This window comes from Engystomops pustulosus, chromosome 2 (assembly GCF_040894005.1).
Source record: "Engystomops pustulosus chromosome 2, aEngPut4.maternal, whole genome shotgun sequence".
NCBI classification, from domain to species: domain Eukaryota; kingdom Metazoa; phylum Chordata; class Amphibia; order Anura; family Leptodactylidae; genus Engystomops; species Engystomops pustulosus.
The window spans coordinates 156,027,969-156,053,085 of NC_092412.1; the positions used below are offsets into that span (position 1 = coordinate 156,027,969).

General features: G+C 41.6%; 1 protein-coding gene across 1 annotated transcript; it reads right to left on the minus strand.

Annotated features, from left to right (window-relative positions):
• Positions 1–455: 455 nt before the first annotated feature.
• LOC140116630 (uromodulin-like) lies at positions 456–8,638 on the minus strand. The gene is made up of 10 exons (XM_072133103.1): positions 8,547–8,638; positions 8,171–8,224; positions 8,017–8,091; positions 7,523–7,740; positions 6,536–6,690; positions 5,987–6,241; positions 4,693–4,849; positions 2,088–2,160; positions 1,657–1,686; positions 456–1,020 (listed from the first exon to the last, which is right to left on the minus strand). Exons 2-10 carry the CDS (start codon positions 8,217–8,219, stop codon positions 956–958), a joined length of 1,077 nt encoding a protein of 358 aa, XP_071989204.1. The 5' UTR covers positions 8,220–8,224; positions 8,547–8,638; the 3' UTR covers positions 456–955.
• Between the last annotated feature and the right edge of the window lie 16,479 nt (positions 8,639–25,117).

The following is a 25,117-nucleotide window of genomic DNA, read 5'->3' on the forward strand; positions in this document are numbered from 1 at the left end:
GAGAGAGGGATACTCTTCCCAGAACCGCCTGTTTAAGACCTGTTATTCAATAAAAATCTAGTTTTGACCTCTGAGTATGCCATTCAATTAGACCAAAACTTTAAAACTGTATCCACATATCCTGTACAGTGTGGGGACTTTACATAGGAGATCTCTATCTGAATGCAGCACCAGAAAATACCCGCTTGCAGTTATTTGAAGTCCTTCTCTTGGCCTATGTCTTGAGCTTTCTATAACCTGACGCAGGCATTAGTGATAATATCATTGCTTTTGCCTGCTTCGGAAGAGAGTTAACTCAAAAAAGTGGATTCCATTGGTCTGTTGGGTTCAACAATGGTGTCATGATTACTCTGGGGCACACCAGAGGATTTTCCCATCTTTTGGTGTTCCAATCTGAGAAATTTGGAACATAACTCAAGATTGTCTTACTGTAAGAATGGAAAGATAAATATAGATATATTGCAATTACATTTATTAAATACAAGAAAAGCTATAAATTGGTTAATAAAATAAAACATATGAAAATATTTATATTGTTATACATTCAGTTGCACAGATTGTATTACAGGACATGACAGTACAATTATAGAAGTAGTTTATCTCTATAAAGATGTAGCTTATAGCCAAATGTTTCCCACAATCCCTAAATAAATTAAGCTTGTAACAAGCACTAGGCCTTTTGGCCATATCATGCCTGTTATACTGGAAACACAAGCAGAGGTTAATTAAATAGGATCTAGCAGCAGCTTTGAGTGAAGAAGCAGGATGTACGGTTATGTATCATTGCATAAGTCTCCTTTTAAGTAGCGCACAGATGCATTAGGCTTAGAACAGCTGGTACGTGTCTGCCATTTCTTTTTCGAGCTTGATTGAATTGTTAAAATCAGTTTGTTTCGTCCAATTTAGGGCATCAGAATTCTGCCATGTTTTGACTATATCAATATATGAAAATTCTTTAAATATACTTTGCAAAGAGAAGAGAGGAAATGAGTGATACCAAGGTCCACACCATGGAGAAGCCTACAGTAAAACATAAAGAGTACATTGTCATAATTCGCTCCAGCAGTATTAATTCACACTGTTTCTGTCTTGTGATGTGTGATTTAAGAGCAAGTCATCACTGCAGAGAGGCTGTGGACACAGCTATAACCTCTGCACATACAGCCCTGTTTGCTGACCTTAATAGATCTTACATCCACAGCAGAAATGGACATGCAATGTATCTAAAATCCACAATGGAGGTCCACTTCTGTGTAGAGTTGATGCAGATTTTTGACTGCAACATGCGAATGAGATTTGGCTAAAAAAATTGGGTTTTCTAGTACTGTATACAATGAGTAGTTTTTATTTACAAACAAAAAAACTAAACTTTTCTTTAATAAAACTTCTCATCAAATTGTGGAATTGGTAGCAAACTTGCAGAAAAAATCAACAAAGATTAATTTGTGATTTTCCTGTTTTTGACTGATCACTCATAGACTGTAGTTTATGAGGATCAGAGGAAAATGGATACCATGCAGATGCAAAATGATAAAATTAACTTGTTGGTATTTTTTATTAAGTGTTCTCATCAAAATATTTTTAAAAAAGTAATAAATGACTAATATTATACATTTAGTTTTTGAAAAATTGCATAAAATATAATGAAATACTTACAGTCGGTGGCTCCAGAAGAAAGATTGTCGCCTGTAAGTAGGAAGCAGGAAAGTGGTTAACAGCACACATTATATCTGTTATTCAGAATATTAAATAAGAGAGATAAATAAAGGGGGCTTCAACTGTAAAACTGTAAAAAAAAACTATAATCAGACCTCTTATAGCAAGGCCATTAGGATCAAGGAAAAGACTTTACTATTGAGAGCTATGTTTAGACCTTATTACCTGTATCCATAGTATATTTTTACAGGGCTATTATCTGTGTGCAAAGATAACATCGGAAATTTATATGAGATTAAAATTGGAGACACATAAGCCTTGTTTAGAGTGTGGTCCCCCAGTCAGAAAGCTCAGTACAATGTCCTAGCTTGTTATACAGTGCAGTATGTCAGCGTATATTACACCTATATATTCCAGTGATTTTTCCTTACTTGCAGTTAGCTCCACACTCAGGCTTGCCACATTGTCTGGTAAGTATGATTTCCCAGCTCTCTCCTTGCAGTTCTGAGACATGGAGAAAAAACAATTATATTAAAATATTTTATATCTACTATAATTAGTGCATTAGACATTTAAATAAGGAACATAAAAAAATATACCAGTCACACATTCATCTGTTAAGACAACTCCAGCACACATATTTACATGATATTTTATGCTATCAGAAGGTTGTGGACAGATGAAAGGGTGTTTTACTGGGAAATCTAGATATTAGCAGAATTCATCTGAAAATGTCACATGATCAGGACAAGTCAACATCTTATATCTCAAAGAAACAATTACGGATTTCACCATAATCTCATAGTCTATTCCTCATTAACATGTCCCTATCCTCTTGTTGATATTTTCATATACCTTATATACTCGAGTATAAGCACAAAAAATGTGCTGAAAAACCCAAACTTGGCTTATACTCAAGTCAAAAAAATAAATATATCTAAACTCACCTTTCCGGCGACCCCTGTATATCTTCTGTGCGATCTGTCCGGCAGTGGCGGCAGGCTATATACACTGGGGCAGGGTCTGGCAGGCTATATACACTGGGGCAGGGTCTGGCAGGCTATATACACTGGGGCAGGGTCTGGCAGGCTAATATACACTGGGGCAGGGTCTGGCAGGCTATATACACTGGGGCAGGGTCTGGCAGGTTAATATACACTGGGGCAGGGTCTGGCAGGCTAATATACACTGGGGCAGGGTCTGGCAGGCTATATACACTGGGGCAGGGTCTGGCAGGCTATATACACTGGGGCAGGGGCTGGCAGGCTATATACACTGGGGCAGGGGCTGGTAGGCTATATACACTGGGGCAGGGGCTGGCAGGCTATATACACTGGGGCAGGGGCTGGCAGGCTATATACTGGGGAGGCTGTGACCAATGCATTTTCCACCCTCGGCTTATACTCGAGTCAATAGGTTTTCCCAGTATTTTGTGGTAAAATTAGGGGCCTCGGCTTATACTCGGGTCGGCATATACTCGAGTATATATGGTACATAATATTTTGGAGTTTGGGAAAATGTATGAAACAAATATGCTGTTGTTTGAATATAGGTTATGCAGAAAGCTACTAGCTACTACTGATCTCAGTAAATGACAATCATATAGGTCTGAAACACTTCTTGCACCTCTATAGTGTTCATGGCTTATTTGTGTACAACCTCAATTTTGTTTAGGTCTTGTTAAGGAAATCCAATTTTTATTAAACATATTGCAACAAGCTTTCAAGTTCCTTACAAAGCTGTAACTAGGTGGATTTGGTTGACTTCACATATATACATATGTGATACAATATAGCAAAACAATAATATCCGTAAAGCTAATCATCCTGTAACAAATGGATTTAAGTGCGTCTCTAATGCATTTTAACTGGACATATTTAAAGGAAATCTACCATCACAAGCATGGATAAACCAGGAAAATTTACTCATTGACCCATGCATCTTATATTTATCTATGGCCTGCTTCCTTCTAAAATCAACTTTTACAATGATGCAAGCAGGAAGTGTAGGGGAGAGGGTGAGAGTCCAATAGCCTGTAAAGCAGGATTACAGAGGGACTAGGGTAACACTCCCCATAGCCCTCCAGACTCATTTAAAAGTTGATTTTAGAAGGAAGGAGGCCATAGATAACAAATATAAGAAGATTACCAGAGTAAGTGCCCCTGGTTTATTATGCTTGATATGGATGGTATATTTCCTTTAAAGGAAATCTACCACAAGGATGAAAGATTGTTAACCAAGCACACTGATATGCTGGCTTGTGCCCCCTCTGACAGGCTCTTCTTTTCTCCTTTAAGCTTTTTATGACCTTGTTTTTACCAAAAACTACTTTTAAAATAATGCAAATGAGCCTTGGGCTCTATTGCATAATTTTAAAAGCTTTTTTTTAAACACGAGGGTATAGGAAGCATAAAGAAGAGCGGATCATGCCAGAGGGGGAACACGCCAGTAAGTCAGTGTATTTGGCTTACTATTCTTCATTTTGGTGGTAGATGTCCTTTAAACATATTATCAATGTTTGAACCTATGGAAACAGAGCTTGATTAATGAAGATTATTGGAACATACAGGCAGTCCCCGGGTTACATACAAGATAGGGTCTGTAGGTTTGTTCTTAAGTTGAGTTTGTATGTAAGTCGGAACTGTATATTTTATCATTGTAATCCCAGCCAGAACTTTTTTGGTCTCTGTAACAATTGGATTTTAAAAATGTTGGGTTGTCATAAGAATCAATATTAACACTAAAGCTTCATTACAGACACCTGTGATAACTGTTACAGCTGATCATTGTAGCCTAGGACTAAAGTACAATAAATTACCAATATCCAGAGGTCCGTTTGTAACTAGGGGTCGTATGTAAGTCGAGTGTTCTTAAGTAGGGGACCGTCTGTATATTTATTAAAATACATTACAATGGTATACTTGAAGCATTTGATGAGGCAGAATTTTGAAATGTTTTAAATTCTAGGGCACAATAAAACAATATTATGTGAATCATATTGCACATTTGGGTAAAGTCAAATGGAAACATACTTACCGAGGGACAAGCAGAAGTACAAATGGTAACATCTGCAAAGAGCTTTACATAATCTTGGTTAGTAATCTTGAAGACTTTCATTGCAAATCTTGCTTCAGTACCGTTACCATTTTGCAAAACAGAAATGAGGCCAATGCCATATTGAGGGTCTGGGCACCTAAACATAACAGATAAAAATAAGTACATGGTTGTCCACTTACCAATGTATTGAATCCTTGTTTATATTTTCTTATCTTTTGCTCATATTTGTCAAGTGCTGCTCATTTACCCTCCCCAATATTATATTGAAATGTTACAATATATGGGAGTGTGAATAGCTTAAAGAGGACCTGTCACCTGTAAAAACGGCACTAGGAGCTGCTTAGTAAAATAATCAGCTCCTAGTTCTACAACAGATGCAGCAGTGTTACACATCTAGCGTTATCGCAAACCTCTGATAACGCTAGCAAACACTGCCGCGCTCCACAATAGAAAACACCGGACCACACTGTAAGCGGTTGGCATATTCATAAGGGGGCGGGTTTAGGGGCGATGACTGCCGCATGATGTGCGGTAGTCACCGCTGGCCTATGGAGTAGGAGGGGCAGTCCAGGGGTGAAGCAGCGCTGTGGACCGTCCCCATTTATCATTAAGCATCAACCACTTTGATGGACCACAGAAGCCTTATATTTCTCAAGATTCAAGGCTAGTGACACACTAACTAGCAATTTTTCTATCACAAACTGTGTATCTGCCAGATTTACTGGCTTTACCACTAAGCAGCCGAACTGAACTCAGCATAGCAGTTCAGCTGCTCAATGTTCAGGCCAATAAATGCTTCAGACAAACATAGTGGGGCAAAGTTGCCAATGGCTACCAATTACAGCTCAGCTTTCATTTTAACAGTGCTCATGAATATTTTAAAGGGGAGCTGTAATTGGTTGCCATTGGCAACTAACAACATTCTTACTCTTAGGCAGCTGATAAATCTGCCCCAGTGAGTTTGTCAAAACAAACTTGTTCATTTATCATAGACCTAGATCTGCACCCTCCTACTTTTAGACAATTTTGTTAAACGTGGGCACCTGTCTTCTGCCGAATATATGTCAAATATGATTTTTTTCTGCAGTTTAAATGAAGTGTCATAGAAACATCAAAACATATTTTGGTGCCCCTGCATATCATAATATGCATGTGATTATTGATTTTTCTTATCTTAAAATATGTTATTTTACGTATCATAGAGAATTTTCATAGAGCTCCTCTTTAAGAGAAATTGAACTGAATTGAAATTGAAATTTAATTGAATTCATACCCATCGAAACCACTTGTTAGATTAAACACCATCCCATCCTGGGGTCCAGTTCCTCCTGGGGTGGCATATATCCTAATTACTTTAATGGAAAATGTGTCAGCTTCCAAGGTTGGCATCCATACTCGAATATAAAGTGTATCTTCAACATTTACCACTGCGTTCTCAGTTAACATTACAGTAAATGTATTTTCTATAAAGACTCCCATAGTAATCTCCAGTTGTCCAGTTACACCTGGCACTGTTATTGGTTTGGTCCTAAAAATTACACAAAAGGTTTGTTAACTATTATCGGTCTCCCATCTACATTGGTATTATTCACTTCTTATGTTCTTTATTTTGTGCTTTTGTTCACACATTTACAGATGTAATGTGGAATATTCACATGAACTATAACATTGTCTTATATTAGTAATAATAACATAAGATTAGCATGAAAAATAATAGAAGTATTTTAATTTAATGTATGCAGAGTCAGCTATCTCCCACATTCAAGAAAAAGGATAGCCAAGCTCTATAGATCTGGAAGACAATTAAGGAAAGAGAACTCACACTACTATTGGTGTCAAGGTCACATTAAGTTTGACTGGATAAATCAAGGGGTAGACACAGCTCAGTTCCTGAGTGTAGTTATTTCTGGATATAATATCACGTTGTGCTGCATAAATGTATAGGATATTGGAATAAATGACATGTGTTGAATTTACCTAGATGAAAAGAAAAATTGCCATTATAGACATTTTATCTATGAATTATATAAAAAACTTATATAGACAGCATTTTAGCATAAATACAAATACTTGAACAGAAGGTCAAACACGACCCATTTAGTGAAAGAGATACTAAGTGGTATCTCAGAATAGAGATACAGAATAGGCAGTAAGCATCAGTCCATAAAGATATAATCTGCCAAAAGTTGGATCGATAGTACATAGACCTCTTGATGTATGCCAACAATGCTTTGACTATCATGGGAAAGGTAACCGTGGGTCTAGAGGGTAATAGACAGATGAATATTTAGGACTACAATTACCTATTCCCCAGCATGTCTCATTGTGTTAAAATTAAAAAAAAAAGCCCAGAGCCCGGTAATGACTGGCAGTAAGTTAAAATTTGTGGATAGGTAGAGGAGGCTGGGAAAAGCTGTTCAGAAGCTGACCTCAAGTTGTTCAGGGTCAAGAGCTTTAAAGATGGGGAGTGTCAAGTCTTTAATTCGAAAGACATTTAAAGGTGCCTGAAAATAATGAGGAGGTGAAAGTACTCCTAGTGAGATTGGCAGTGTATAAAAGGGAGTCAGTGTGGAGTGGATGTGACATCTATGCTAAATATGGGCCATGTGATCTAATAACTCATAGGTCGGGTAGAATCCATGGGTGGGGCCCAAATCAGAGCCACTGATTGAATTAGAGCAAACCACAGCTTCACAAGAAGATTTTTTTTTATATTATTGGCCACAAACCTGCTCAATAGCAGACCTGATCTAAGAAAAACATAGTATGATGGTTACAATATATTGAGCTATAATTTGCTTTTACTTACAGTTACATTGTTGCCACACTTTGCGGAATTCAATGGATTGTGGAAGCCTACTTCTATTTCTCCATCCACAATGTATTCACTACTTGCACATTCATAACCAGTGAAATTGGACAGTGATAAGTTAGTGCTATTAAACAGATTCTTTTCCAATTGGCATTTTGAAATGTAAATGACCATCACTCCATTGGGGCAGCTGACAGTTACATTGGGTGGTACAACTAAACAAGAGGAAGGAATTGTTAAACTTGTTTTACCATCATTACAAATGTACTCAGGGTTTATAGGTAGCATACATGTATATGATCTTATAGTACAAAAGATAAGCATCATGTATCAGCAGTTTTCATTTAATAATAATATTTTAAACAAACTAGTTACATTAATAAAAAGCCATGCATGACATTGAATATATGCTACTTAGATTGATTATTAATAAAAAAAACTGCTGCTGGAATGTGTTATTACTGATAATGTTATTAATGCCTCTATATTACCTGATGTATTGTACTTAGTGGGGTCACAGGTACAATTGACAGATGCATCACAAAGCTGTTCAGTTACGGCATGCACTACATGAAGAAAGCAGAACAATGCACATTAGATAACATGGCAATGCCACACATTTACTACTGCTGAGAATACCCTTACCTGTCAAAACAGAACACAGTGCCAACAATAAAGCTAGTAAAACCTTCATGGTGCCTAGAATATAGAAGAAAACTATGGTCAATTATCACATTTTATTTAGTGATCATTGATATATTGATGCTTATGCATACCCTAAGGCATCTAATACATAAAGGTAAATATGCCTGTACAAAGCACATTAACGGATCATACAGTGGACCTGTAGCATACTGTGTGATACCTCTATGTATTTTAGTGATCTGTATGATCATGTATAGGATGTTTGATTAGATATAATAATAATAATATTAACAATAATAATAATAATAATAATGAAAGACTACTTGCGGTAGTTGTTGCTAGACTGTACAAAAGAGATATGGCCTTGTTGCTTTACCTGAGTAGATTAGATGGCAGCTGTATAGGCTCTGAGATTCTTGGAGCTTCTTATATACCGTTTGTTCTAGTGCTTCAGGCACAGCCACAGGATGTTAGGTATTAGGTCACTAAGGTGTCTGCGGAATTGGCCAAACCCTTGTAAATACCAATAATTAAACAATTTTAGCTTAAAGTCATTTTTTCTGCAAGAATAAGCAAAATGCAAATACAGTTTGCATGACCATGGTAACAGTTCCAAAGTATACTGCTAAAGGCCATAATAAGCAAAGGTTATGGTCACTTGGAGTAACATACTTGGTTCATGACGTAACCAGTCGTGTAAGTAGGGCTACTGACTGGAGAGAAAGTCAGACATAGTATTGCTGGAATCTATATTGCAAAAATGTATCCTTTAAATGACTAACTGTGGCGGTGGGAGTCCCTGTTGTATAAATTGTACCTGAGACTTTTTGTGGCCATACCATACTGCTATATACCTTTCATTTAAGAAAAATATAGTCTAAATTCTAAGGAATGCTAATACTTTTATTTTATGGAGGCATATAGTACCTCATAAAGGCACAAAATAGTACCATAGAAAGTGGCTTCACATTGGCTTCATGTTGACTTCATTGACTACATTACTGCTCACATCAAAAAGACCTTGGAAATCTTTTAGTTTAGACAAGAGAGGATGTTCACAAAGGAAATATACACTACAGCCAATACACCAGTGATATGGAGGCCATGGTGACTTGGTTATTAGTTGATTCATGGTTAAGAACTAGAATTGAGGCAAAATAGAGCTAACATGTCTTAATTATTAAATATCCCATCATCCTTATAATATATTTTCATATGGGATGGCAAACTGTGTTCTGGCATAGAAACTGGTGTGAAATTCACAAAGGATAAAAACACATTGGAGATATGCATTCAATATGTGAACAAGAAATATATAAATGTACTTGAACCTACAGTGACTAGTGCTGGTTTCCAAAATTTAAAAAAAGCCAAATGGATGAAAAAGAGCAGTAACTTTTACAACTATATTGAGTGAATACTTGTCACTGGTTTAACAACATTCCTAGCGGTCATTTAAATAGGAATGTAAGAAACTGTTCAATCTTTTGTTGTACAGTTATGTTTAAATTTAGAAATTGCGGAAATGTTTATTGGCATGTAAAAGTTTTAAGGAACTAGGTCCAGGATTGTCACACACTTTTGTAGGTACACAAACAATTCCACATTTTTTGTGTAACTGACCTCAGACAGTTTTGTTCGGCTGTAATACCAAATAAACAAAAAAAAGCAAAAATGAATCCTAGATACAGAGGTAGTAATAATAATGCAAATACTGGTATAGAGCTCACTCACGGATGGACACCACCATATAGAAATCAATTTACTGATTAAAGGGATAGGTGAAAACGTTGTGGGTGTGATTTAAAACATAACCTTTATTAGATACATATAAAATGGAATAAGCAAATGGTTCCAATGACTTCTGTAAATAAGAGTGTAAAATTTCCTAGTCCCACTGTTGTTCACACTGGGACTAATGGCAAACATACAATCTGCCCTTGTGCTTCTAATTCTCCGGATTGTTTGTTCAGGATAAATAAAATGTCAGGGATAGAAAGGGAGTGCAGATGTGTATATATGCTGTTTATAAACACTGCGGCTGCTTAACCCCTTAAGGACGCAGCCATTTTGTAGCTTAAGGCTCAGTCCCATTTTTTGGATTCTGGCCTGCGTCTCTTTATATGGTTATAACTTTTGAAAAGTGTTACTTATCAAAGCGATTCTGAGTTTGTTTTTTCTCCACATGTTGTACATTTTGGCTGATAAGTTTTGCGTTTATTTACAAAAAAAGAAAAAAATTATGAATTTTTAGAAAAACTTGGCATTTTCGAAATTCGGAATCACTGCGTTTTCAGGCAGATAGATTTAGCACCTAAATAACATTTCCCATATGTCTACTTTACTTTTTCATAATTTTTGAAATGTCTGGATAATTTATTTTTAACGTTACGCGGCTTACAAATCGAATAGCGATCAGAAACAGCATTTACGAAGATTGTTAACCCCTTGAGATCTTCAAGTAATTGAATAAAAATGGCGGTGAAATTTAGAACGGTCAAATTTTGTCAGTTATACGTTCATTTAGCCCTAAAATTTACACATTTCCAAAAGATAAAAAGAGCAAACCCACCATAAAATTTGTTGTACAATTTCTCCTGAGTGCAGAGACCCACCACATGTGGCCGTGACTTGTTTTATGGGGGCACAGCGAGGCACAGAAGGGAAGGAGCCCGGCAGCTGCCAGGATTTTAGTTTTCTCATTGCCCCCTTTTGAAAGCTATAAAATTTTCGCTTTTCCGTTATTTGGGCCATGTGACGGCATTTTTTTTGCAGGATGAGATGCTTTTTCCAGTGTTACCATTTTGGGGTTGGTATCACCTATTGTTGAAAATTTAGGAACTTTTTTTGAGGTCATGAGTAGAAAAGCATCAATTCCGTACCGGATTTTTTACTTTTTTTTTTTTCGTGTTCACCGTATAGCCTAATAATCATGTTATCTTTATTCTATGGGTCGATTATGGGGATACCAGACATGAATATTTTTTCTTATGTTTTACTAAATTTGCCAAATAAAACCCTCCATTCTGGAGTACATATGTTTTGTTGATCACTTTTTATTGCATTTTTAGTGGGATATAATAGGTAAAAATCATAATTTTTGGCGGGTTTTTAAAGTTTTTTTTTACGGCGTTCATCATATGGGTTAAATAGTTATTTAGTTTTATTCTATGGATTGTTACGGACTCGGTGATACTATATATGTGAGGTTTGTGTTATGATTTAGACTTTTTTGAGCGTTATATGTCTCTTTATATGTTTTGGGGCTTATGGGCATTTTTAGTGATTTATAAAGTTATTTTTTATTGAAATTTTTTTTTTTTTTACATTTTTTTACTTGATCTACCATGGGACACGAACAAGCAATCAGATGATTGCTTGTTCATGATAATACTCTGCAATACTCATGTATTGCAGGCAGGCCCGGCGTCAGCACCCGGCTGACCCGGGCGAGTGCCGGGGCCCCAGAGATTCAAAGCTGCCCACCACGACGATGTGGTGCCATATTACGGGACCCAGGTTCGCGCTGATTGTAGGCAGCATAGGAGGTCTGCGCTCCCCGGCCTGCCCGCTGCACGGGCAGCCCGCCCTGTACTCCCCAGCCCGCCCTGCGCTCTGGCCCGCCCACTACACCGACAGCCTGCCCTGTACTCCCCAGCCCGCCCACTTCACCTGCGGCCCGCACGGCTCCCGTCTGACCTGACCACCCTCTCCTACGCGGTCCACTTCACCTGATCGAGTGACATCCAGCTGGGGTGAGTATAATTGTTACATATGTAAATGTATGTATATGTGTGTGTATGTATGCTGTGTATGGTGTATATATGCTGTATATCTGTGTGTATGCGATTTATATACTGGATGTGTGTGTATATATGCTGTATATCTGTGTGTATGTATGCTGTGTATGGTGTATATATGCTGTATATCTGTGTATATGTGTTGTATATACTGGATGGGTGTGTATATATGCTGTATATCTGTGTGTAGGTGCTGTATATACTGGATGTGTGTGTATATATATGCTGTATATCTGTGCGTATGTGCTGTATATACTGGATGTGTGTGTATATATATATATATGCTGTATATCAGTGCGTATGTTCTGTATATACTGGATGTGTATGTATATATGCTGTATATCTGTGCGTATGTTCTGTATATACTGGATGGGTGTGTATATATGCTGTATATCTGTGCGTACGCATTGTATATACTTGATGTGTGTGTATATATGCTGTATTTCTGTCTGTATGTTAAATGTACTGGATGGGTGTGTATATATGCTGTATATCTGTGCGTATGTATTGTATGTACTGGATGTGTGTGTATATATGCTGTATATCTGTGCGTATGTGCTGTATATACTGGATGTGTGCGTATATATTCTGTATATCTGTGTGTATGTATGCTGTGTATGGTGTATATATGCTGTATATCTGTGCATATGTGTTGTGTATACTGGATGGGTGTGTATATATGCTGTATAGCTGTGTGTATGTGCTGTATATACTGGATGTGTGTGTATATATGCTGTATATCAGTGTGTATGTGCTGTATATACTGGATGTGTGTGTATATATATGCTGTATATCAGTGTGTATGTTCTGTATATACTGGATGTGTGTGTATATAAATATATGCTGTATATCTGTGCGTATGTGCTGTATATACTGGATGTGTGTGTATATATATATATGCTGTATATCTGTGCGTATGTGCTGTATATACTGGATGTGTGTGTATATATATATATGCTGTATATCTGTGCGTATGTGCTGTATATACTGGATGTGTGTGTATATATATGCTGTATATCTGTGCGTATGTTCTGTATATACTGGATGTGTGTGTATATATGCTCTATATCTGTGCGTATGTTCTGTATATACTGGATGGGTGTCTATATATGCTGTATATCTGTGCGTATGCGTTGTATATACTTGATGTGTGTGTATATATGCTGTATATCTGTCTGTATGTTGAATGTACTGGATGGGTGTGTATATATGCTGTATATCTGTGCGTATGTGCTGTATATACTGGATGGGTGTGTATATATGCTGTATATCTGTGCGTATGTGCTGTATATACTGGATGTGTGCGTATATATTCTGTATATCTGTGTGTATGTATGCTGTGTATGGTGTATATATGCTGTATATCTGTGCATATGTGTTGTGTATACTGGATGAGTGTGTATTAGAGATGAGCGAACATGCTCGTCCGAGCTTGATGCTCGGTCGAGCATTAGGGTACTCGAAACTGCTCGTTACTCGGACGAATACTTCGCCCGCTCGAGAAAATGGCAGCTCCCGCCGTTTTGCTTTTTGGCGGCCAGAAACAGAGCCAATCACAAGCCAGGAGACTCTGCACTCCACCCAGCATGACGTGGTACCCTTACACGTCGATAGCAGTGGTTGGCTGGCCAGATCAGGTGACCCTGGGATAGACTAGCCGCTGGCCGCGCTGCTCGGATCATTCTGTCTCTGGATGCCGCTAGGGAGAGAGCTGCTGCTGGTCAGGGAAAGCGCTAGGGTGTTCTATTAGCTTACTGTTAGGCAGGAGTGATTCTCAAAGAACCCAACAGCCCTTCTTAGGGCTACAATAACGTTCTACTTTTTTTATTTTAATTTGCATCTTTTACCATTTTGTGAGGAATTAGCAGGGGGACTTGCTACCGTTGTGTTTAGCTCTTAGTGGCACACATATCCATAGCAAAGACCGAAGTGGGAAAATTCAGTAGGGGTTGGATTTCTATTAGGCAATAACTCAGTGTCATCTCATCTGGCATAGTAGTGTGCTTCCTTTGATACTTGGCTAGAAAATAGCCATAGGAGAATACAAACAGCTTCTTGAAGCCTACAGTAGCGTTCTATATATTTGATTTCTGGTTGATCTGCTGGTGGCTGTAGTTTCTGCAGTGCATGTACTTGCCAATTCTGAGCAATTTGTAGTGAGACTTGCGACCGCTGTGTTCTGCGCTTAGTGGCGCACATATCCATAGCAAAGGCCGAAGTGGGAAAATTCAGTAGGGGTTGGATTTCTATTAGGCAATAACTCAGTGTCATCTCATCTGGCATAGTAGTGTGCTTCCTTTGATACTTGGCTAGAAAATAGCCATAGGAGAATACAAACAGCTTCTTGAAGCCTACAGTAGCGTTCTATATATTTGATTTCTGGTTGATCTGCTGGTGGCTGTAGTTTCTGCAGTGCATGTACTTGCCAATTCTGAGCAATTTGTAGTGAGACTTGCGACCGCTGTGTTCTGCGCTTAGTGGCGCACATATCCATAGCAAAGGCCGAAGTGGCAAAATTCAGTAGGGGTTGGATTTCTATTAGGCAATAACTCAGTGTCATCTCATCTGGCATAGTAGTGTGCTTCCTTTGATACTTGGCTAGAAAATAGCCATAGGAGAATACAAACAGCTTCTTGAAGCCTACAGTAGCGTTCTATATATTTGATTTCTGGTTGATCTGCTGGTGGCTGTAGTTTCTGCAGTGCATGTACTTGCCAATTCTGAGCAATTTGTAGTGAGACTTGCGACCGCTGTGTTCTGCGCTTAGTGGCGCACATATCCATAGCAAAGGCCGAAGTGGCAAAATTCAGTAGGGGTTGGATTTCTATTAGGCAATAACTCAGTGTCATCTCATCTGGCATAGTAGTGTGCTTCCTTTGATACTTGGCTAGAAAATAGCCATAGGAGAATACAAACAGCTTCTTGAAGCCTACAGTAGCGTTCTATATATTTGATTTCTGGTTGATCTGCTGGTGGCTGTAGTTTCTGCAGTGCATGTACTTGCCAATTCTGAGCAATTTGTAGTGAGACTTGCGACCGCTGTGTTCTGCGCTTAGTGGCGCACATATCCATAGCAAAGGCCGAAGTGGCAAAATTCAGTAGGGGTTGGATTTCTATTAGGCAATAACTCAGTGTCATCTCATCTGGCATAGTAGTGTGCTTCCTTTGATACTTGGCTAGAAAATAGCCATAGGAGAATACAAACAGCTTCTTGAAGCCTACAATAGCGTTCTATATATTTGATTTCTGGTTGATCTGCTGGTGGCTGTAGTTTCTGCAGTGCATGTACTTGCCAATTCTGAGCAATTTGTAGTGAGACTTGCGACCGCTGTGTTCTGCGCTTAGTGGCGCACATATCCATAGCAAAGGCCGAAGTGGCAAAATTCAGTAGGGGTTGGATTTCTATTAGGCAATAACTCAGTGTCATCTCATCTGGCATAGTAGTGTGCTTCCTTTGATACTTGGCTAGAAAATAGCCATAGCAATAGGATAGGATTGTTTGGTTTTAAAAACTCAAAAAAAAACAAAAAACACAAAAAAAAAAAAAACACACAAAAAAACACCAAAAAAAACAAAAAGAAGTAAAAAAAAAAAAAAAGTTATAACTCTCATTTTAAAAATGTTTAACCCGAGGGCTAGGGGTAGAGGACGAGGGCGGGGACGTGGGCGTCCAACTACTGCAGGGGTCAGAGGCCGTGGTCCTGGGCGGGGTGAGACACCACCTGCTGATGAGGGAGCAGGGGAACGCCGCAGAGCTACACTCCCTAGGTTCATGTCTGAAGTTACTGGGACTCGTGGTAGAGCACTGTTGAGGCCAGAACAGTGCGAACAGGTGATGTCGTGGATTGCTGACAATGCTTCGAGCAATTTGTCCACCACCAGTCAGTCTTCCACGCAGTCCACCCATGTCACCGAAATCCCCACTCCTCCAGCTCCTGCACCTCAGCCTCCTCCCCCCCAGTCTGCCCCCTCCCAGGAAAATTTGGCATTTGAACCGGCATACTCTGAGGAACTGTTTTCTGGACCCTTCCCACAGTCACAAACCACTTGTCCGGTTGCTGCTGAGCAATTTTCCGATGCCCAGGTTTTCCACCAGTCACAGTCTGTGGGTGATGATGACCTTCTTGACGTAGTGGAAGTGTGTAAAGAGGTGTCCGACGATGAGGAGACACGGTTGTCAGACAGTGGGGAAGTTGTTGTCAGGGCAGGAAGTCCGAGGGGAGAGCAGACTGAGGGATCGGAGGATGATGAGGTGACAGACCCAAGCTGGGTTGAGAGGCCGGGTGAACACAGTGCTTCTGAGACGGAGGAGAGTCCTCGACCTGAACAGGTTGGAAGAGGCAGTGGTGGGGCCAGACGGAGAGGCAGGGCCAGAGCTGGTGCATCAGCGCCACTGTCAACTAGTGAAGCTCCCGTGGTGAGGGCTCTTGCGGCGAGGGCTAGATCTTCAGAAGTGTGGAGGTTCTTTAAGGAAACACCGGATGACCGACGGACTGTGGTGTGCAACATTTGCCAAACCAGGCTCAGCAGGGGTTCCACCACTACTAGCTTAACTACCACCAGTATGCGCAGGCATATGAATGCTAAGCACCCCACTCAGTGGCAACAAGCCCGTTCACCTCCGGCCGTGCACACCACTGCTCCTTCCCCTGTGTCAGCTGCTAGTCAGCCCCCTGCCCAGGACCCTGGCACAAAAACCCCATCGTCGCCTCCACGATCCTCCACAGCATCCACCAGCGTTCAGCTCTCCATACCCCAGACGCTGGAGCGGAAACGCAAATATAGTGCAACCCACCCGCACGCCCAAGCCCTTAATGTGCACATCTCCAGATTGCTTAGCCTGGAGATGCTGCCCTATAGGCTAGTAGAGACCGAGGCCTTTCGCAACCTCATGGCGGCGGCCGCCCCTCGGTATTCGGTCCCCAGCCGCCACTACTTTTCCCGATGTGCCGTCCCAGCCCTGCACCAGCACGTGTCAGACAACATCATCCGTGCCCTGACCAACGCCGTTTCTGACAAGGTCCACCTGACCACGGACACGTGGACGAGTGCTGCCGGGCAGGGCCACTATATATCGCTGACGGCACATTGGGTTAACTTGGTGGAGGCTGGGACCGAGTCTGACCCTGGGGCTGCTCATATACTGCCGACGCCGAGGATTGCGGGGCCTACCTCGGTCCAGGTGTTTCAGGCCTACTATGCCTCCTCCTCCTCCCACCCCTCCTCCACCTCCTCCTCCGAACTACCATCCGTGGGCACGGCGCCATCAGTCGGTAGCTCTAGGCACAGCAGCAGTGCCGTCGCTAAGCGACAGCAGGCGGTGCTCAAACTGCTGAGCCTAGGCGACAAAAGGCACACCGCCCAAGAGCTATTACAGGGCATCACGGCGCAGACTGATCTGTGGCTGGCACCGCTGAACCTCAAGCCGGGAATGGTTGTGTGTGACAACGGCCGTAACCTGGTGGCGGCTCTGCAACTCGGCAGACTGACACATGTGCCATGCCTGGCCCATGTGTTAAATCTGATAGTGCAGCGTTTCCTCAAGACATACCCCAATCTGTCTGATTTGCTCACGAAGGTGCGCCGCATCTGTGCGCATTTCAGGAAGTCCAGCCCAGATGCTGCCACTCTCAGGGCAGCGCAGCGCCGCCTCCAACTGCCCGCTCACCGACTGTTGTGCGACGTGCCCACGAGGTGGAATTCAACACTGACCATGTTATCCAGAGTTTACCAGCAGCGCAGAGCGATTGTAGACTGCCAGATGTCAACTTCCACCAGAACTGGTAGTCAGGTCAGTCAGCTTCCTCAAGTCTACAATGAGGAGTGGACGTGGATGTCTGATATCTGTCAGGTGCTGAGTAACTTTGAGGAGTCAACACAGATGGTCAGTGGCGATGCCGCCATCATCAGCCTCACCATCCCGCTGCTTGGCCTGTTGAAAAACTCTCTGGTCAGCATGAAGTCGGAAGCTTTGCGCTCGTCACAAGAGACGGGGGAAGAATATTCCCTTGTTGATAGCCAAAGCACCCTGAGGTCTGTTTCTCAGCGCATATCGGAGGAGGTGGAGGTGGAGGAGGATGAGGAGGAAGAGGAGGAGAATGTTGGCGAGACACAAGAGGGGACCATTGTTGAGTCCTTCACTGTTCAGCGTGTATGGGCAGAAGAAGAGGAGTTGGAGGAGTTGGAGGAGGAGGAAATGGACAGTCAGGCCAGTGAGGGGAGTGAATTCTTACGCGTTGGTACTCTGGCGCATATGGCAGATTTCATGCTAGGCTGCCTATCCCGTGACCCTCGCGTTCAAAGAATTTATTCCAGCACCGATTACTGGGTGTTCACTCTCCTGGACCCACGGTACAAGCAAAATCTTCCCACTCTCATCCCTGGAGAGGAAAGGAGTGTGAGAATGCATGAATACCAGCAGGCCCTGGTGCACAAGCTGAAACAGTATTTCCCTTCTGACAGCGCTAGCGGCAGAGTGCGTAGTTCTGCGGGACAAGTAGCGAGGGAGAGTAGGCGAGCAGGCAGCTTGTCCAGCACTGGCAAGGGTACGCTTTACAAGGCTTTTGCCAGCTTTATGTCACCCCAGCAAGACACTGTCACCTGTTCCTAGTCTCGGCAGAGTAGGGCTGATCTTTACAGAAAGATGGTGAGGGAGTACGTAGCTGACCATACCATCGTCCTAAATGATCACACAGCTCCCTACAACTACTGGGTTTCAAAGCTGGACATGTGGCACGAACTGGCGCTGTACGCCTTGGAGGTTCTTGCCTGCCCTGCCGCTAGCGTCTTGTCCGAGCGGGTTTTCAGTGCAGCTGGTGGCATCATCACCGATAAGCGTACACGCCTGTCGACTGACAGCGCTGACAGGCTGACGCTTATTAAAATGAATAAAGGCTGGATTTCTCAGAATTTCCAATCTCCACCAGGTGAAGGAAGCTCAACCTGAATAATTGATCCACTCCTCCTCCTCCTCCTCATTTTCCTCCTTCTCCTCCTCTTTGTACAGTAAAGCAGAGGAAAATGGCTATTTTTTGACAGGGCCCACTGGCTCTTGCTATAGTACTTCATGCATTTAATTTTTCTGGAGGGCCACCTACCCGGTCCTCTGTTTGAAACAATTTTTGTGAGTGCCACATACAGGCACTCAATCTATTCCATTTTTCTGGAGGGCCACCTACCCGGTCCTCTGTTTTAAAAAATTTTTGGGACTGCCACATACAGGCACTCAATCTATTCCATTTTACTGGAGGGCCACCTACCTGCTCCTCTGGTTTGAAACATTTTTGGGACTGCCACATACAGGCACTCAATCTATTCCATTTTACTGCAGGGCCACCTACCTGCTCCTCTGGTTTGAACAATTTTTGGGACTGCCACATACAGGCACTCAATCTATTCCATTTTACTGCAGGGCCACCTACCTGCTCCTCTGGTTTGAACAATTTTTGGGACTGCCACATACAGGCACTCAATCTATTCCATTTTACTGCAGGGCCACCTACCTGCTCCTCTGGTTTGAACAATTTTTGGGACTGCCACATACAGGCACTCAATCTATTCCATTTTACTGCAGGGCCACCTACCTGCTCCTCTGGTTTGAACAATTTTTGGGACTGCCACATACAGGCACTCAATCTATTCCATTTTACTGGAGGGCCACCTACCTGCTCCTCTGGTTTGAAACATTTTTGGGACTGCCACATACAGGCACTCAATCTATTCCATTTTACTGCAGGGCCACCTACCTGCTCCTCTGGTTTGAACAATTTTTGGGACTGCCACATACAGGCACTCAATCTATTCCATTTTACTGCAGGGCCACCTACCTGCTCCTCTGGTTTGAACAATTTTTGGGACTGCCACATACAGGCACTCAATCTATTCCATTTTACTGGAGGGCCACCTACCTGCTCCTCTGGTTTGAAACATTTTTGGGACTGCCACATACAGGCACTCAATCTATCCCATTTTACTGGAGGGCCACCTACCTGCTCCTCTGGTTTGAAAAATGTTTGGGACTGCCACATACAGGCACTATCCAAATTAAATTGTCTCCATAGCAGCCTCCACACGTTGTCTCCATTGCTACCTCCAAAAGTCGTCCATATAGCTGCCTCCATACATCGTCCCTTTATCAAACGAGGTGTGTCAGGCAGAAATTTGGGTTGTTTTCATGGATTCCACATCAAAGTTGTTAACTTTGTCGCCACCCTGCTGTGTTATCCACAAAATATACTGGCAAACTTTTACCATTTAGGGATATTATTTCAGCGCTTCTTGCGCATCTGTTTACATTCCCCTCACCCGGCATATCCTAAACTTATAAGAACGCTACTACACTTGATCTTATACAAAAGGTTCTTAGAAGTGCTGTTTGGGGAGTAGCCTAGAGACAGGGGCTTGGATTGGCGAAAGCTCGCCTGGCAGCGGAACGCCAGCTCCATGCGCATCATGCGCTTCTTGCGCATCTGTTTACATTCCCCTCACCCGCCATATCCCAAACTTATAAGAACGCTACTACACTTAACTTGGTGCAGGCTGGGACCGAGTCTGACCCTGGGGCTGGTCATATACGGCCGACGCAGAGAATTGCGGGGCCTACCTCGGTCCAGGTCTCAAAGGCCTACTATACCTCCTCCCACCCCTCCTCCACCTCCTCCTCCTCCGAATTACCATCCGTGGGCATGGCGCCATCAGTCGGTAGCTCTAGGCACAGCAGCAGTGCCGTCGCTAAGCGACAGCAGGCGGTGCTGAAACTGCTGAGCCTAGGCGATAAAAGGCACACCGCCCAAGAGCTATTACAGGGCATTCCACATCAAAGTTGTTAACTTTGTCGCCACCCTGCTGTGTAATCCCCAAAATATACTTGCAAACTTTTACCATTTAGGGATATTATTTCAGCGCTTCTTGCGCATCTGTTTACATTCCCCTCACCCGCCATATCCTAAACTTATAAGAACGCTACTACACTTGATCTTATACAAAAGGTTCTTAGAAGTGCTGTTTGGGGAGTAGCCTATAGACAGGGGCTTGGATTGGCGAAAGCTCGCCTGGCAGCGGAGCGCCAGCTCCATGCCAAGATCCAACTAACATAGTTTTAACTGCAGCACCTTTAATCTACTACTAGTTCACTGCCTCCATACATGGTCCCCTTATCAAACGAGCTGTGTCAGGCAGAATTTTGGGTTGTTTTCATGGCTTCCATGTTAACTTTGTCGCCACCCTGCTGTGTAATCCACAAAATATACTGGCAAACTTTTATCATGTACCGATATTATTTGAGCGCTTCTTGCTCACCTCCTTTGGTTCCTCTCTGCCACCCATTGGTTTGAAGCCTGAGTCCATTTAGGGTATGTCGCCATGCCACTCTCTAGCCTGCCGCTGCTGCCGCTGCCTCTGCATGCCGTCCCCTATAGTGTCAGGGTCAATTATTGGATGTTTTAGATGCTATCTAGCTTCATTCTGTCACTCTGTCATGGCCATGCTGTTGGCCATAATTTTGGCATAATGGTGCGATTATGCAGCCTCAGAGGCATCCATGCATGCTGCCCCTGCTGTTTCCTGTCCATTTCCGTGGTGTTTCCATCCTTTTCTGAGGTTCCCAGGTGTTTGGCCAAGCTTCCCTGTGCAGAGCCTTGGTCCCCTTGAAAAATGCTCGAGTCTCCCATTGACTTCAATGGGGTTCGTTATTCGAGACGAGCACTCGAGCATCGGGAAAAGTTCGTCTCGAATAACGAGTACCCGAGCATTTTAGTGTTCGCTCATCTCTAGTGTGTATATATGCTGTATAGCTGTGTGTATGTGCTGTATATACTGAATGGGTGTGTATACGTGCTGTATATCTGTGCATATGTGTTGTATATACAGGATGTGTGTGTATATATGCTGTATAGCTGTGTGTATGTGTTTTGGTATTTTAAATTTCAGTTTTTTAATGTCGCTACATAAGTTCACTGTTAAGGGGCCCACTGAGGCTCTATCGCCCAGGGGCCCACTGAAACCTGGAGCCGGCCCTGATTGCAGGGTATTAGCAGTGTCAGCCTATGCAGATGCAGAATGCATGTTAAACACCCACGATCGGAGCCCACTCCGACCGCAGGTGTTAGCCGGGGATGTCAGCGGTAGATTAGTAGCAGTAGTTGTACTGCGATGAGCGCTATTCGCGGGACCCAGTACAGCTACGGCACAAAGCGCTAAGGGGTTAAATAATAAACTAAAAATTAATTACAAGTTTGAATGCAATAATTTATATATCCGGTTTCAAATTATGCAGGTTCTTGTATCACACATCACTGAAGATGCAATCTTGGGCTCCCACGCGAGTCTATAGAGCATTGTCCTGTCACGTGATCCTGGAGCAGAGGGATCCACTACCGCCCACAATGCATGGCTGTATACTGTATAGGACTATCCCTAGCACTGTCCCTAATCTACTAATCCAACTAATCCAATCTACTAATCCAACACGCTTTTTGCCGAGGGGACTCTGCTTCTCCTGGGGGCAGGGGCAGCTGAATCTGCCTGCTTCATATTCTGCCTTTTCTTTGAAAGGTATAGCTACTATATCTATAACTATAACTATTTTTAACTTGTCTGCAGAAAATGAGCCTTCCTTCTCATTTCACTCTAATAAAAGCAATACAGACGGTCCCCTACTTAAGAACACCAGATTTACAGATGACCCCTAGTTACAAAGGGACCATTGGATATTAGTAATTTACTGTACTTTAGCCTTAGACTACAATAAACAGCTATAACAGTTATTAAATATGTCTGTAATGAAGCTTTATTGTTAATCCGGGTTCTTATGACAACCCAACATTTTTAAGATCCAATTGTCGCAGAGACCAAAAACAATTATAAAATATACAGTTCCGACTTACATACAAATTCAACTTAAGAACAAACCCTACAGACCCTATCTTGTACGTAACCTGTATAGGGAATTTGTCAAGACCCAAATTCCTTTGGAAACTAAGAGTATATTCTGAAATAAGGAAAGGAGTATTAGGTTATGTAATCAGAAATTTCTTGCATGTGTATGTAAAAACTTGCATGCGTGTCTAGAAACACAAATTACAACGTTATTGCTGCTTTATATTCAGTATCTCCCCATCTCTGTTGTAAATATCATGATTGGTGTTGCCAAAAAAAGGGAAGGATAGAAAGGAGTCATATTGTAAGGGACCCAAACATTTTCCATTTATATCATGCATAGCAGGAAAAAAAGATGGTCCCTCCTTGTGCCAAAGTGTGGACATGTAATAAGACAAACAAATAACACAAAGGGAAGATAGACAATCTAGGTCAGTGGTCACAAAATCACAGATACAAAGAATAGTCAAGAAAAAAAGTCAAATGTCAGAAACCAGAAATACAGAGAAAGATAACCTGAGCATGGATGGCAGAGCTTGCAAAAACCTTTAACTTGGAGCTCATCTTCTGAGCTTCATAGTGCAAACTGTGGAAGAACCAGACAGATGTGACAATTAAATAATAATAATTCCTTTATTTATATAGCGGACACAGATTACTCAGCACTGCACAGAGGTTGCCAAATAAGATCCGCACCAAGTACACAGATGTGAAGTGTAACTAAAAGTTGACACCCTGCTGCACCCATTGTGGTCAGAAATATCTTGGGGCCTTACACTTCTTTCCCACTATGATTGTTCTTCCTACACCACTTTTCCAAGGCAGCAATTAGGTTTGTAAATACCTGTTAGACCTACCAGGATGCTGACAGTTTTTCTTCAGTCTTCATCATTTTCTTTGATGGATTATACTCAGTGTAGATTTGAAAAGATCTCAATAGAGGATGACCACTAGGGGCAGCTCTGTGTTACTAATGATGGAGAAACATGCAATCTGCCTCTGATTTACTGAAAAGCTCTAGCTCTGAATTCATTGCTCTAGCTCATGCCTGGGAAAACAAGAAGTAGGATGGGCTTTGGCCATTTCTTAAAACCTTTGGATACTGCCCTCCTCTGACAGGATTCACACTTCTATTCGCTTTTAATGCTGTGTTTTTTTTTTACAAAAAAGGCTTTAAAAATCATACAAATGAGCCTTAGGGGCTCTAGGCTCAGTTAACACCTATGGTGCCTGGAGCCCCTCAGACTCATTTGCATACTTTTTAAAGCCTTTTTTCTTAAAAACAAGGGAAAAGGAATCTTAAATAAGAATGGATCCTAAAATCAAATTAGGACCAAGCACTTCTGTAGATGCATTTTAATGTCTGCAAGGTTCTAACAGCACGCCGAAATTGCATGCGAGGTACAGTGCATATTTTGGCGTTCTCTAAGCACGATACCGAGCGTCACCTCCCATTCTAATATCCTATTTCAGCCTTGTGTTTGAAAAAGGCCTAAGTGGATTATCACTGTTACCTGCACCTTGGAGACATTAAAATTCATGAACAAATCTACAGAAGCTCTTGGTTCTAATTTTATTTTGGTGTCTATGGGGTTGGATCCCTGGACCAAACGCAGCAACAAAACAGGTTGTGTGGACCGAATATATTATCTAAAAGTGGATCCTGTCAGAAGGGGCACACACCAGTATGTCAGTGTGCTTGGTTTACAATCCTTGAACCTGGTGGTAGATTTCCTTTAATGAACAGATTCTGGCACAGAAAACGGCATGCAAACATTTGAACTAGGTATTGGTGCATGCTATTCACTGACAGCAGCAACTTTAAAATCAAGGTATTACTGGATGCTATTCACTGACTGGAATAACTTTATGATCAAGGTATTACTAGATGCTATTCACTGACAGAAGCACCTTTATGAGTTACAGGTATTTCACTGCCAACAGCACCTTTATGATCTAAGTAATAGTGTGCACTATTCACTGACAACAATACCTAGTTATGTTTTTCAATCAAGGTATTACTGGACCCTATTTACTGACAGGAGCAATTTTCCAATCAAGGGGGTCATTTATCTTAGGATCTTCTAATTTTTTTTCTTACATTTGCAACTTTTTTTACATTTGTACATTTGCGCCTTAATTTGTGGCTTCTCCACTTACCTAGCAAATTTAACTTAGCATTTTTCAGAATTTCACCTGATATATCTTTAAAATCCAGATTTTTTTAAATAACAACTAATTGAAAAAAATGTTTATATATGGCAGATTAATT

What these genes read in the sequence shown, in the direction of transcription:
- LOC140116630 (XM_072133103.1), bottom strand. Translation starts at nt 8,219, where the DNA reads ATGAAGGTTTTACTAGCTTTATTGTTGGCACTGTGTTCTGTTTTGACA. An exon ending in CTAACAAGTGGTTTCGATGG is followed by an intron (nt 4,850 to 5,986) that starts GTATGAATTCAA and finishes TGTTATGTTTAG; the next exon opens with GTGCCCAGACCCTCAATATG. An exon ending in GTACTTCTGCTTGTCCCTCG is followed by an intron (nt 2,161 to 4,692) that starts GTAAGTATGTTT and finishes TCCATGTCTCAG; the next exon opens with AACTGCAAGGAGAGAGCTGG.